Here is a 15362-nt window from a genome sequence, read left to right as displayed (position 1 = left end):
ACAGATCGCAACATGAGGATTCAAAATTGACAGACTGGGATGGCTGGTTCAAGTCCAGCTCTTCAATCAGTAGAAAGACTAAAATCCTGGTTATCAGGCCATAGCTGTGGAAAACTGTGCGCTCTGGAGTCACTTTTGTTTAGAAACCAGTCTTGGGAGTTCAGTGCTAGTCTCGCGCCAAACCTGGAATGTATCAGACCCACATCATTTTCCTGCCTCATAGGTTCGCAGAGGGTAGTACCCAAAGTAACAATCAGTTTTCTCATAGCATAGTTTTCTCTCCCACTGGAGTGCTGGAATAACTATGAGGAAATGACTGGCGAAGAAATAGCTACAGTTGCTAACCTGTTTATTTCTATCTATACATTTGGCTACTGTTGAAGGCAGCTTTTTGTCAGGGGCCATGGGACAGACTTTATTTCTAGCTTCCTGTAAAAGCCAAAGATTTTGATTGGCATCAAGGGCTTTAAGGAGAAGAAAACAATAAAGGGTCACCAGCAAAGGAACAATGCTGAGGGCTGCTCCAAGTGAGGGAGTGCAACTCGAGGCTGGACTGACTATCGTAGTGAGTACAGAAGTGAGAGAGAATTAGTCAGCGTGTTATGATTTATTGTGCAAGTCTGTCAGGCTGGCTGCTCAGAGGTGATAGCAGTGTGCTGGGCAGGCTCCGTGCAATCAGAGTTGGTTTTCCCATTCATAATCTTGGTATGGAGCTGTTGCACTTGCCAGGTCACAACAGGAGTGAACTTCTTGTGTATTCAAACCAACATCAGAGATGACATCTGAGTTGAGGCCTTGCCCACAAACTAGGGTCAGATCTGCAGAATTTAGACATGGCACAGTAGCGTAACACTCAGAAGTCCTAACCAAGATCAGGCACCAATGCAGTGCTGTACACTGTATAGTAAAGTCACACCTCTTTCCAGCCAAAATGGACAAAAGAGAGAAAAAGTAGAAAGAATAAATATCAAAATTATTATTCTGATTATGGAGCGTGGGGAACTCTGAGATGATTCAGTGATTAGGCTAAGGTCAACAGGAATCCATGGGAAAGCAGGCTCCAGTGTGAAATCAAAATCTCCTCAGTCACAATATAAGGCTTTGACATAAGACTGTCTCTTCTGCTCTCTAGCCACAATGTTCATATATAGGTTACAGGTTTCAAAACTTCAGCATTCAAAAGCACTAGGAGCCAGAGTTTTGGTTTTGCCTTTTAGAAGAACTGCAGCCAGGCCTGGTTTTGCATTTAAATTCAGGGATGTTTAGACATATTCAAAGCCAGGCTTAGGGAAGCTGACCTATAGCAGTTATCTGAGGTATAGTGAGCAGAGAATAGAGAATGAGGGAAAACCATACTAAATTAGGAGCAGTTCACTTGCCCAAATGCAGCTGGCAGAAAATAAGTTCCCACTAGCCTCTGTGCAGCCCTGTCCACCACAAATCTAAGTCTAACTCTTGATACAGCCATTGGCACGTGGCCCTCTCCATCCATAAGACAATTCAGGGCTGTGTTCTTTCCCAAAGTCTGTCCTGGAGATGTGCTTTTGAAATGAATATTCAGCCCTCATGTCACTGTACCCCACATTGCTGGTCAACAGTATTGCAGCCAGGTGCTCCAGAGCTGAATTTAGCCTGTTAATGTTTTTTGCATGGATGCTCCATGACTGCACCTATACAGATCTGAATTGCTCTGAATTGTGCATTGCCTACTGTAGGCAGCTTGTCTTTACTCCGGGCTCTGCCTGTCCACAAGTCTTTCTGGCCTTACAGAGACAACATCAGTGCTCTCACAAGGAAGGTCTTTGAGCAGGTTTCCTGTGTGTCCTCATTACTGCATGGCTAGATAAGAGAAGGTCTTGCTTACCCAGACCTCAGTCTAAGTGCTCTCTGGGGGACACTTAAAGCCCTGGGCACACGGCTAATATCTTGGCTCTTGGAACAACCCTGCTAACGCAGGCATATCTCTGGATATTCCTTCTTCGTATGTTTGACAAGCAAGGGTGGTCTGCATAATTTCTTCCAATGTCCTCCTCTGTCTGCTGTATTCTGTGCGTGTTTTTACCCTGCTTGTTCCTCTCGGATCTCGACAGGCATCAACATTTTTTACATACACTCTAACACTAGGGACCAAACTGCTTTCTGTGATATTGACCTGAAATCCCAAACAGATCAGATTTATTTTCCTGCAACTGAAAGCAAAATTCAGCCGCTTGAACACCTGCAAACCTTAGCCAAGCTAAAAGAAATGCTTGTGGCCTGAAGCAGACAGGTTGCAGACAGCAGTTATAGCTTCCAAGCATTGAGGAAGGACTCAATTCAGGAGAGGAGAGAAACGAAATGGACACTTTTGTCTTAAATGCTCGCTGCTACAACTTTGCGTGCATGACAGCAAGGTGAGATGCAGAAGCACATGTGATGGTACAGAAGCAGGGATTTCTTCCCTTTAAGCAGTGTTCTTCTCCTTACCACAGTATGAACGTCATGGACGGCTCACAAAAAAAATAAAATTTTAAAATACACAACAGCGTGGCAGCCAGGCAGGAAAGGACACGCTGGTGTGACCAAAGCTCCCAGAGAGCGAATGGGAACTTGAAGGGCTGCGCAGAGTGACTTTGCCGTGTGGCTACGCAGCTCAGGAGCCGGTCCCCGAAGGTCAGAGGCCCCCGCTAACCACAGCCAGAGCAAGCTCGAGCTCAGGCAGGCTGCAGCCTGTCCGTGCCCGGCCTGGGCCATAACCACAGGCCCGTCAGGAGATGCATACACGAGGCACCGGGTGTCAGCTGGGGAGGACGGCGGCCTGTCACGGCACGCCAGGCCCCCACAGGGGCTGCTGGGACGCACAGGAGCTGCTCTGGGAGCAGTCCCCCGTGAGGATCTCGGTGCCCCGGGCGGTGCTGGCCTACCCCGGCACTTTTTGGGGACACTGAGACGAAGACGGAGGCCGCCGCGAGCAGGCCGTCGCGAGGCGCGTGTGGCGGCGGGAGCTCTGCCTCTGCTGCCATGGCAACCGCCCCCCCCCCGAGCGCGCTCATGCGCATGCGTGGCGGGCGCTGCCGCTCCTCCCCTCCGCACGGAGACGCAGCGCCGCCGCCCGCCTTGCCGCTCCTGGACTGCCACACCCAGCATGCCCCGCGGGCCCCGGCCGGATGCACCTCCGCGGCGGCGCCTGCGCACTGGGCGCCGTCTGGCGGAAGCGGCGGGGAGGCGATGGCGGGGGCGCGGCGCGGCGCGGCGCTCCTCGCCGGGGTGGGCGGCGGTTGCCGGGCGGGTTCGTGCCGCGCCGCGACGCCCGCGGCCGCGCGCAGAGGTGAGGGCCGGCGGGGGCGGCCGGCGGAGCGGGAGACGGGGAGCAGGGCGGTGGCTGGGGGTGCCGGGAGAGGCGGGGAAGGCGCCGACGAGCAGGAGGCCGCTGCGGAAAGGCGGGCGGCGACGGCTCGGGTAAAGCGGTTTAGCTTGCGTGGCGGGGCGCTGCCTGAGGCAGAGTCCGTGAAAAACGTGAGGTTTTAAGACAGCCGTGGAGCTGGGGGGGGGGGGGGGGGAAGAATGTTTAGCAATGAGGAGCTTCATGCTGTAATATTGGCTTTTTGGAGAGAGAAAACGCCTGCGCAATGCATATGTTCAACCGAAGGAAAAAATCCGCTAGGCTCAGAGGACTGAGATGTGTTTACTTATTGGTAAACCCCTTTGTGTTTGAAAGCTGTTTTCCCTTGGAAAAAGAATGTTTTATCCCACGGTGAAGCTTAGAGTTATATTTAATTATTTGTATGTAGTGTTCAGTGTTCGCACACTTAAGCACCCATCTTTCCCCTGTCTCATTCACCTTAAATCTGATATAAACTTTGGTTCCCATACTAGGGCTGGCTTAGCTAGTCATAGTCACTTCCTTAAAGCAGATATAAGAAAACACATCTTGATGTATCTGGCAGTGGTACAGTATAATTGCACTGTTGTTTGACTGATACAAAGCCTTTGAGTAAAAATCTAGATAAGATACAGAACCACATTTTAGTTAAGGGAGAGAGCTAGCAGTGAGGAAGGTTTCAAATAAGCATACATTTTGAAGTAATAGGGCTTTTTAGATAGCATAGATTCTATCAGAAAGAAAGCTCTAATATGAAAGGTCCCCCCAAGGGTAAAATGAGGGGGAAAAATACGCTTGAAATTCAAGGTAGGAGAAGCACAGAAATGTCTTGTGGGAGGGCTTTCACATAATAAATACAGCGGATTCCTAACTCGGAAGATCTAAGGTATTAAATACGCATGTCATCTTACTGGTGAACCAACAAATTCATTCTGAACATCAGAGCTGCATAATCTGAAAAAAATTCAGTGACTGTATCTTTACACATGGCACTCTCTTGCTGGAAAGGGCAGTAATAGAAGAAGAAAGTCTAAAGACAGTGTCGTTGTGGGAGCAAGAAATTGTCAGGGCATTAGAACTGCTAATGTTTTAAAAGTAGGAGGTTTAAATGATGATTTTCATATATTATAAAATTATTAGTCATTTTATTTTTGGTGTGTTAGGATATTTCATGCAGCTTTGTTTCTTTTCTATGATGAAAGGCGTTAGAGTTGCTCTTTTTAAATGATAAACTGAACAAAAAACCTGACAGTTTTAAAGCATGTGTTGTCACTTCCAGGTTTTGCTGCCACAGCTCTTAGAAGATCGTATGATGTGAGAAGAGTTGAAATCACTCCCCTGGAACAGAGGAAGGTAACTTTTGATACCCATGCCTTAGTGCAGGATCTGGAAGCCCATGGTAAGTGACATCTGTTAAATAATTCAAAGGAAGACTTTGAGTTTGAGTATTATAATTTTGAGTACTATTGAATTCCCCAAAGTGTCAACTTTGTGTTATAAAATATGTTAGAAGCCTCTAGAATGTGAGGGGAAGCATCTGATACAATTTGATATCTCTGCAACCAGGCAAATAAGCTGTTAGATTAGATTTACCTTATTTGTAGCTGTATGTCAGTTTATGTAATATCTTCCAGCTTCTGGGAATGTAATACCTTTAACAAATGTAAAATACCAGTAACAATTAAAGAACTGTTCTCTAGCAAAAATGAAGCTTTAATATCAGATCTTTCAATTGGCTGCTAATAATAACCTAAGTTACTGAAATTGAATTTTAAAGCCAGATTGGTAATGCTTTTTTGTATTTCATTTAGTTATTAACAATACGAAAAACTGTCCAGTTCTTATCAATATGTAAGCCATTGTAGTGTTGCAGATGCAGACACATGGCTTACATGTTTGTAGTTGATGTGTGTTAATACATGTGTGTAAATGACAATTGACCCCACCTCAGAAAAAGCTTATATTTAACATTTTGAAAAGTTCATGTGATGAAGGATTTTTGATCATAGTTTCTGTTGGTTTTGGAGGCAGCATGCAGAGTGTTCTTCTGCTGTCTATGCTTAATGTGCCTTTATGCATATTTTTTGTCTTTTTTTTTTTTTACAGTTCTCCAGCTTTTTTTTTTTTTTTTAAGTTTGCCCTCCTCTTTAAATTTTTTAACTGTACATTTTAGCAGCAACATAGTGCTGTAATACATTCTTAATATCTGCACTTTCATTTTTGTAAGTGTGACTCTCTTGGGTCAGATTTAAGGTTCATCTAGCCCAGGCTTTATCTCTAACAGCAGCTGCCATGAGTCAGTACCTGAAAAAAGTATAAAAATGGGACAGATACATGTAACGTATTCTCTTATGCTTTCCAAACGTACCAGTGATTATTGCCTTGCAGGTATTTTGAGCTGGATGTGAGTCTTATGTATTTAGTAACCTTCAACAGAATTTGTTCCATAAACTTTATCCATCCTTAAACCACTATAAACTGGTTAGCACCCAAAACATCCTTTGGCATGAACTTCCGCACGTTCACTACTTTTGTGAAAAAATACTTCCTTATGTTTATGCAGAAGCTGCCTTCCACTCAGTTAATTTGATGCCCTTTCAGTTCTTTTGTGGGAAGAGGGAACGAACATTTCATGTCTCTCATATTCTCCTATTCCTCCCTCATTCTTTTCCAGACAAGAGTTCTATCCTGTTGATTTTTTCCTTTTACAGCTGCATTTCCATACTTTTGATTGTTCTTGTTGCCCAGGTGTGAGTCTTTTCCAGTTCTATTGCATCCTTTTTGAACCGGGAGGGGACAGAATTACAAGCACAATTTGACAACTGAATGTCCCATGGATTTGAACAGTGGCATAATGTTATATCTGTTTTGTTCTCTACTCCTTTTTTAATAACTCGTGAAGTTTGGTTTGCTTTGTTGATCTCTGCTAAGCATTGAAATGATCTCATCACCAAATTATCAGTTATCTGTTATAATCCCAAGTTTTTCCTCCTAAGCAACAGTTGGAATGTCATAGCCAAAGATTAGGGGTATTTTTCCATTAATAGAGTCTATTAATAATATGTATTAGTACTTAGAAGAGTACTGAGAGTCTACTATTGGTGTTTATTATTATTTCTACTGATATTTTTTCATGCATATGTCAGACTTACCAGCCTGTGGTTCCTTACATCTCCTCCGGAGCTGTTTTTAAAAACTGGCTTTGCATTTGCTATTTTCCAGTCCTCAGGTAATGAAGGTAGTTTAAGTGAGACATCCCCACTACGAATTCAGCTATTATTTCTTCTTTGAGTTCCTTTAGAACTCGTGGGGTGAATACTGTCCAGTGCTGGTGAGTCGTTATTAATTAGTTTGTTAATTTGTTCCATAACATCTACAAATTCTTCAATATTACAGTGACAGGGCTCTAAATGTAAAACTTGCAGATGTTACAGAAGTGAAAGATGCATTTAGTTTAACTAAAGCTTACTGCATATAGTTTTCGGGCTCCAGTCTCTCGCTGTTGCATATGTTAACTTCTCTACATTTTTTAAATGGGGAGCAAAGGCCTCTACTGCTATAGAGAAAAATAAAATTATGAATTGGCAAAAGCCGAAGTTAAATAATTGTAACTTCAGAAGAACCGAAGCAATACTATCACACCTCTTAACAGAAGGAAGTTGTCATAAAGCACACATAGCTTTTCAGTAATGTAAACTGATGGTGCATCCTGACAATTCCAGTACTTTAGAAGGAAACAGTGGCATATTTCTCTAAATAATTTGCCTTGAAAGCATTTTTCAACAAAAAGTTAATTGATCCCATTTTATAAATCAGAGCAATTGAAATACAACACATGAGTTAGATTTCTGGAAATAAATCCTTGGGGCTAAAGCCCTCAGCGCTAAATCAAAGTCTGCTAATCTCTGACAGCTGATTGTTTTATTATTCACCACTCATCATCTTTAAGCACATCAAAATTGCACCAAGCTATAGACAAAGTGTGAATTTTATTATCGGAAAGCAAAAAATCCCATAGTCTGAATTCATTCCACAAGCAATAGATGCAGCAGTTTTAAAATCAGGAGTTTTGCACGTGCCCATATCTCTGCAGAACAATTTCAATATATGTGGACTTAACTTTTAATTTTATTATTCTATAGGATACATGCTTTGTATCAAAAGGTAAGTTTGATTTTAATAGAACTTATAAAAGCTTATAATAAAGTAAAATTTTGCTGGACTATTTTTATAATGCGTGAGCAATTAAACATTTTACGGAAGTTTTGTCCTCCTGTCAGCCATATTGGCCACACTACTAGACTGTTTCAGTTTATTAAAAAATAATAATCAGTGCTTTTCAGATAGATTTTTTGCAGCATTAAGTCTGGACTTTTCTAACTAAAAATCACAGTGACTGACTGTTCACTGTCAGTTTTCAATATTTGTGTGTTGCAGTAGTTAGGTAAAGCAATCGCAGGTCTCAGTTTATTATGTAGCTCTTACTCTTCATCTGACTTTCTAGTATTATCTCAACTTGTCATCTTTCAACTGTCTTTCAGGCTTTGGGAAGGAACAAGCGGAGACCATTGTATCGGCACTAATTACTCTGTCAAATGTCAGCTTAGACACAGTCTACAAGGATATGGTGACCCAGGCTCAGCAGGTAAAATGTCATACATGGCTATATAAATATAATGATGCATATTTGCGTAGTTAAAAGACAGGTGAGCAATTTGCTGTAGTAAACATTCTACTGAGATAGATTTTCCTAAGTTTCTAACTGCTATTGAACTATAAACGGATAGCAATATCTTACATAAAACACCTTCTCACAGGAACCTAAAGTGGTTTCCCTATGCACTCACAGTATGTAAGTGTAGTGCCGAGATTGCTTCATTTGCTACTGAAAAACTCTGAGGTGAAACAAAAATTTTAACAACCCTTCACAACAGTTGAGGGTAGAAAAGAAATTTGAAGGCATTCCTGAGAGATGACAAAGCTCTACATAAAACAGCAGAAAGTTGTCTGTGTTCTTTATTGAAGAGTAGTAAAGATGTCAGCTTTGTTCATAGATACGCTGTATTTGTTGTGCTTCATTACTTTCTGGTTCATAAAATGAAAACTACTTTCATGATTTTACCTCTGCATTTTAGTTCCTAAAGCTCTATCTATCCTGGAAGCTAAACATGGCTAGGGCATGGGCTCAGACATCACCACATAGTAGTCCAGACTGTTAAACTGTTAGTGCAGCCCCTGGCCTGATTTTGGCCTGGGCCAAGTATCAGCCTCCCTGACCTGGACACAATTTATGGGAAAGCATAGGGCCAGGAACTGTGCAAGACAGGGTGTGCAGAGCCACTGTGTTTTAGGAGGAAGAGATTTTAGCCATCTGGGCATGAGCTGTCACATGTTGCTTGCCCTCAGGGACAGCCAGGGAGCCCTGACTTACTTGTTTGTATAAACCTAGCCATTGGCACTGGTCCGTTAAACATCTCCCTCTGCAAGCAAGCCAAGTACCAAGTTGTTGTCTTCGCTGAGGCATTCAGGCAAATGTTTGTGAGCATATTTGGAGGCAGTGAATTGGGGAAGTAGTATGATTTTTTTTTTTCTGCTGATAACATAGATGACAACAAGTTTCATCTTAAAAAAAAATTGGCAAAATAAAGCTCTGATGCACAGTAGTAATTAGTCAGGAAGGCTCTGCAAACTGAAATTATGTCCCATTCTTCTTCAGTGGTTTAATGCAATTAAACATTTATTGCTACTTTATTTTAACTGCTGAGTCTTGATTACAGCAGATTTTTATCTCACTGACATTTATTCTTGGTAAAAGTTATCTAACTTTTTAAAAATACATCTCAAAGATGAAGAAGCCCAAAACAACTGTGTTTCTATTGTTTGGGGATTTTTTAAGTCAAAGTGGAAGCATTTCTTTTGAGGAACCCCAAAGTAAGTATCCCAAATGTAATTTGCATGGAATTTTGTTAGACAGAAAGACTGCTTGTTGTAATGTAATCAGTATTGAAGCTGAGAAATGGGATGAGAAAGTCAGCTCCTGAATGTAAATGCAGTTGAAGTTTTGCAGCTTTTAACAGTTCCTGGTAACTTCATCATGTTCAACGAAGTAAAGTCAGACTTCAGGGCAGACTGGGTCAGGACGTGTTTTAGGTATTTAGTTCAATGTAGGATGTGAGAAATACTGTTTACTTGTAGTCTGAATGAGAGCTCTTCATTTTGCTGGCTTTGAGCTTTAAAGGCAGAATCCCACAAAACTGTCATCGTTCATGTTAAACAGTAGGCTAACTTCCTTACACTAGGCATAGGAATATTGCTTTCAAGATTATAAAAGACAGTATTTCCTCCTTTATTTTTTCTCTAGTTTATAAATAGTAGCTGGATTTTGAACTTCTTAGTCCAAAGACCGGAAAGACTTTCCATTTTCTGCAGTGTTCTTCTAACAAGAATCACACTTCAGAGCTGAGAGGACAGTGTGATATTCATATCATTAAGTCCGTGCCTTGTGATGACCCTTTGGAGAAGAAACACAAGTGCTTATTTAGGAACTGGATTGAGACTAAAAATTCATGTTTTACAGTGTGCTAAACATTCATTGAAAAGGGAAGAAAATGAAAGACTAACCTGAAATTTCTAGTCTATTTCCCTTGCAGCTGCTTGGACTAGATACCTCTGGTTTTTTGCTTAAGTTCAGAATTACTTAATGAAAACAACAGAAAAGCCTCTTGAATCTTTCAGACAAATTCCTTTCAGACAAACTATGAACTTCTGTGATTCAGCCACTTTCCTGTTGTTTTTTTCTTCCCGTTTTGTGCTTTGTTGTAGCTTATTTCGTAATCCCAGACCTGAAAATCTCTGCTTTCCTTGACTTTTCCAGAAAGCATGGAACTTCATCATTTTGACATGTTTTTTGTTTCAAAGGAAATAACTTTACAGCAGATAATGGCACATTTGGACTCCATTCGAAAAGATATGGTCATCCTGGAGAAAAGTGAATTTGCAAACTTGAGAGCAGAGAATGAGGTACTAATAAGTATTTTAAATTAAGCGGTTAAATTGTAATACATGTTGGGTTATACCTGCTGAACTTTTTTTGTGGAACAGAATATTTATGTAGAAGTAAACTTGGATGCTTCTATTTATGTAGAAGTAATCATGGATATGTCTATCAGAGTGTGGATGATGGCTTCTGTGATCATATAAAAATATATTTCACTTGGTAAGACTTGCTCAGTTCTTCTGGAAAGAAAAAATGTTTCCATCTTAGAATAATCTTTATTTTTATTTAAGGGTGGTTCTAGTAGACCTTTGTCATAAATCATACAGTACAGGGAGAGTAATCAGCCATTTTTATGCAACAATTTAAATAAGTGATTTAGATGTATTTTGGTTGGCTTGACAGCATTTCAGTATTTGTTTTTTGGCTATACTTAGTCTCAGTATAACAAGTTTATCATTGTATATCGTTACAAAATAATACCTTAATGTCCAATTAGCAAAATTTCCAATAGGTTGTACCTGGCTGTATAGATTGAACACACAAGTTACGTAATCAAGAACAAATTGCTCCATTAGGAGAAAACTCATGGAAGAGTAATTACAGTGAATACAGTGGTAGCTGTGTAGTAACAACACTTTATTTTCTGAATAATAAAATACTTTCTTTTTCTCTCCCTTACACCTAGAAAATGAAAATTGAATTAGATCAAGTTAAACAACAGCTAATGGTAAGTAAACAGCAAGTACGTATACATTCACATTAGGGGAAGTAAACAGTTATTTTCATAATCATTATTTGTTTTAAAGAATGAAACAGGTAAAATACGAGCTGACAGCAAGCTAGATATAAACCTGGAAAGAAGCAGAGTGACAGATATGGTAAGCTGGGCTTTGAAGATATTCTTACCAGTTTTGTTTCTTGTTTTCCCTTACTGCAATTGTAATTTGTCTTTTATTCACAGTTTACAGATCAAGAAAAGAAACTCATGGAAGCAACTACAGAGTTTCATAAGAAAGTAAGTATTAAACAGAGCCCACTTCCTAATACGGAACTGTTTTCTTCTTCTTATATGTCATGTAAACTCAAAACTATCATGAAAGTTAATGGGATTTTTATGTGGCAAAACAAAAGGCTGGGACATATCACTCACATACGTGTTATGTGTTTATTGCTAGGTCTGTAGGATTTGTGCTAAACTTGGGTGGAAGGGGTCATGCAAGCCTATCTCTCACTTTGTGAATGTGTTAATGCGTAGGCTATCGTATGTGGGGTGTGTGCTGTCACGCTGCCCTTCCCAATATTAAAGGCTAAGCTGATCAGCTGTACCAAAGGGGCAGTTTAGCTGCCTACAGCCAAGGAACAGTTTGGGGGGCTGGAAGTCCTCAGACCAGCATGCAGGCACTGAAGTCCAAGAGGCTGTCGTGGACATGTCCCATCTTCAGTATCTCTCCTCCCTTTTCTGGGTATGGTTTGTGGATGATAAATCAGTGTTTCACAGGAATTTAGGCATAAATCTATACATAGTATAGATACCTTGATATCTATAAATCTAAAATCTATCTAATAGCCTTTAGGTTGATCAGGCATTGGCGCATCAGAGAAAAATCTGAAGTATGTGAATTTTCTTTTCTGCTTTTCTTTCTTCTTTAATACCCTACTTGGATTATATTAAGTGCTGCCTGGTGTTTTCTAAGATCACTTAGCAGTTGCATATTTTACTTCACTGACAGATTGGAAATTTGGTTTAAACTGTTTTTCTTTCTCATTTCTGATAGCATGGCATTTCTGTTTTGTTCTGCAAAACTGAAAGGGCTAGAGGTGACAGTCAAATAAATGTTATCTTTTAATGTTTCAGGATTCAAGTACCAACAGTGTTATCTCAGAAATCAGTAATAAAATTGACACTGAAATAGCTTCCTTAAAAACACTTATGGAATCTAATAAACTGGATACAATACGTTATTTGGCAGGTATGTGATAGGCAAGAAGGCAAGTACCCATGCAGTGTTTTGGAAGTATAGAATTTTATTCAAGTATGTTTTTAAAGACTGGAGACACAGTTCTAGAAAATCTCTCTTTTGTGAACTAGTTGTGTTCCCTTGTGTCTCTTTGCATTTCTTTGTGTTGCAAATAATGATTATGTCTCTAGTATGTAAGCAATGCTGTCAGTTGCTGTTCCAAGGAACTGAAGCTGCCTGTAGTGTGGAAACAAGTGGCTAATGCAAAACAAATCCAAGAAGTCGGCTGTGTACCAGCAGATAACTGAGGCTGGGGGGGATGTACCCCCTTTAAAGCAAAAGTAACATGGAAGAGGTGCATGAAAGCCTTGCAGTTGGTTTAGGATTGTGCCCAGAACTGGGATCAGAAGGAACATGAACTGGGGGGGGGGTAAATATTCTGTCTAGTCTGCCAGTATCTCTCTTTGCTGCAGGCATTCACATGGCAGTTGTTTCAGAAGCTCTCCTGAGGTCCTTTTAGTTATCCTGAAAGTTTGCTGACAATCAGAACTAGTCTGAGAGTGAAGCAGTGTATTTACCTATTGTTATGATTATGTGTAAGCTATATTGTGGGTTGGTCTGCTCTCAGATCCTGCAAGTCCTTGTGACTTCTGTTCAATGGAATATGGGAATAGGGGAACCTCTTGCTTTGAAATCACTGTATTTTCCTGCTGCAGCCAGTTCTGCCTCCCATTCAGACTTTGAAAACAACAAATTTTCAGTGTGGCAGTATTTATACTTTTCCTTGCCGAGTAGAACAAAGTCTGATTTGAGATTGACTTCTCAATATATACAAAACTAGTAATTTATATTGCATTAGAGCTGAATAAAAAAAGAATAACGCATTACATTTGGAAGTGAGAACAAGTCCAAAGACAAACCCAATTAGCTTTATTCTAACACTTAACTGAAACAACAGCTTAACAGTACCATAAGACAACGGATTAGGCTTCAGAGGCACTGCCTAGAAATCCTAATGTTGTATCAGGTGTGTATATCATTAGTTCATCTCGTTAATTTTAATTATGTCTAATGAAAGACCTGTCTTAACCATCTCTCCTATAATATAATTTGTGATAAATGGGGAATATTAATAAAAATTATGGTAGCCTATTCTGCTCTGTATATTCAACATCGTTCCACAAACACGTTCCTGGAAACATAATTCCTCAGACTGCTTAATTTGACCTCCCTTCGCACAGTTTGGGCAGTACTTCTGTACAGATTATTAAATCTAAGACAGGACACTGTCACTTAAAATTCTTCTGTCAACCCTGCAGCAATTTAGGAAGTTTAGGAAACACTGCTGTAGAGTAAGTTATCCTTCCATCTGTATGCAATTAGTCTTCTGCATGTGGAAGATGATGAAATTTAGCATTGACTTAATTATTACCTCTTTTCTTTTCTTTTAACAGCTTCAGTATTCACTTGCCTAGCAATAGCACTGGGATTTTATAGATTCTGGAAATAGATCTGAATGGAATGATTGCATCAAATATAGAGGTCACCGTGCAACATCTGCCAGACTGTCATGTTTGAGGTGTAGATAATCTTGGTACCCTTTTGTTTTGATATTCTTCTTGTGCACTAAAAATGTTTTCTGAATAGGTAACACTAAAGATCAAAACAATGGGGGTGGGGGGAGTAGGTAACTTCATAGTAATACTTCTTTGTCCCTTATTCAGTAATTTATTTCAAGAACTTTCTACATTAAATCAGAAAGTATTTCCTAATATGTTTCAGAATTAATTTTGTTCTGTCTGCCAGACTCCAGCAGATCTACTCTGATCCAGCTGAGTACTCTAATCTTAAATATAGGAGCTGGACATTTCTTCAATCCATTACTCTTTACTGATGGGTTGAAGCATGGCCCCTTGGTAATATATATAAACACACGCTCCCAGGCTTTTCGTAAAGAATCCTCTTTTTCTTGAAAAGTGGTTTACATAGATTTAAAATCTTATTTAAAACTAAGATGTCTCTGTACATTTTTTTTAATGCCTTTTACCCATACTTCCAGAGGCCAACAGAATAAGGGGACCTATTCTGTATCTCTCTCTTTGCAAATGGAGATGTTCTCACAGTGTAGAGCCTTGGGCAGATAAATGTTCATAACTCCTCCCTTCAAGTAATACAAAGTATTTCCAATAAATCCTCATGTATATTCTGTGTAGGATCTGACTTCTAATGTGACTATACTCAACATCTCAAATAAAGGTGCCAGTGTGGTGGTGGTCCTTCTCCTCCCAGGCTGACACTTCTCTGGAGTGTTTTGTAATCCCATGGAAATAAATGGGCCACACTGACTTCTAAACCAACCTGTGACGACGGTCCCTCTACCTTCTGCAAGCACTTCATGACTTTGATTGCCGAGATGGAACATAATGGGTGGATATCTTCCAAAACTGAAGCAGTCACACTTTGCTGAGTACAAATGCCTATGCTTAGTTTGAGTCTTCTATTAAAATACAAATTCTTCCTGGATTAAACTTTACTGAAAGAATAGGCCTTTAATGGGCTATAGAGCATAAAATTTTGAATAGTGACAATATTCTTTTCTATTGCAGTTTTATTCTCTTTACAGTTGAATTTGCTGAGACCCTGCAAATTCTTATATTCTGTGCATGAAATTATGTATTTAAACATTTTCATTTAAGAAAATAAAATGAATTTGTTACATTTCCTGTCTGAAAGACTTGAATTCAGATTACCAGCTTGTAAAAATGCAATTTTTATAATAGACATAGTGCTACTCTATAGAGGGTTGAGCCTGCTGTTTGCAATGTCTGTGTATTTGTCAAATAGGTATGGGGGTGCTACCAGCAAAAACTTCATGCAGTCGCTCATGTCTGCTCTAACTGTCACATATACAGATTCATCTTGTAGTAAACTCTGCCCATTCTGGAAGTCCTCAAAAAGATTCAGGTTGATCATTTGCACTGTTCCTACATGAGACTTTAACACCAACAGCGATGTAGGAAATCTCTGATCTACTCCAGCTCTTGTC

General features: G+C 40.2%; 1 protein-coding gene across 1 annotated transcript; it reads left to right on the top strand.

The window, feature by feature from the left end:
• The first annotated feature begins 3141 nt into the window (after window positions 1-3141).
• Window positions 3142-15034, top strand: CCDC90B (coiled-coil domain containing 90B). The gene is made up of 9 exons (XM_026106066.2): window positions 3142-3307; window positions 4641-4760; window positions 7903-8006; window positions 10280-10381; window positions 11044-11085; window positions 11165-11236; window positions 11320-11373; window positions 12214-12328; window positions 13771-15034. The coding sequence occupies exons 1-9, from the start codon at window positions 3208-3210 to the stop codon at window positions 13824-13826; spliced, it is 765 nt and encodes a 254-aa protein (XP_025961851.2). The 5' UTR covers window positions 3142-3207; the 3' UTR covers window positions 13827-15034.
• Window positions 15035-15362: the final 328 nt, after the last annotated feature.

The sequence above is a fragment of the Dromaius novaehollandiae genome, chromosome 1, assembly GCF_036370855.1.
Source record: "Dromaius novaehollandiae isolate bDroNov1 chromosome 1, bDroNov1.hap1, whole genome shotgun sequence".
NCBI classification, from domain to species: Eukaryota; Metazoa; Chordata; class Aves; order Casuariiformes; family Dromaiidae; genus Dromaius; species Dromaius novaehollandiae.
Note: the sequence above shows the minus strand (reverse complement) of the source record. Positions and strands in the feature narration are given on the sequence as shown.

Bases quoted from the DNA above. Each gene is read 5' to 3' on its own strand.
- CCDC90B (XM_026106066.2), top strand. From the start codon at position 3,208: ATGGCGGGGGCGCGGCGCGGCGCGGCGCTCCTCGCCGGGGTGGGCGGC. The intron at 8,007-10,279 runs GTAAAATGTCAT...TTTGTTTCAAAG, and splicing joins TGGTGACCCAGGCTCAGCAG to GAAATAACTTTACAGCAGAT. The intron at 12,329-13,770 runs GTATGTGATAGG...TTCTTTTAACAG, and splicing joins TACAATACGTTATTTGGCAG to CTTCAGTATTCACTTGCCTA.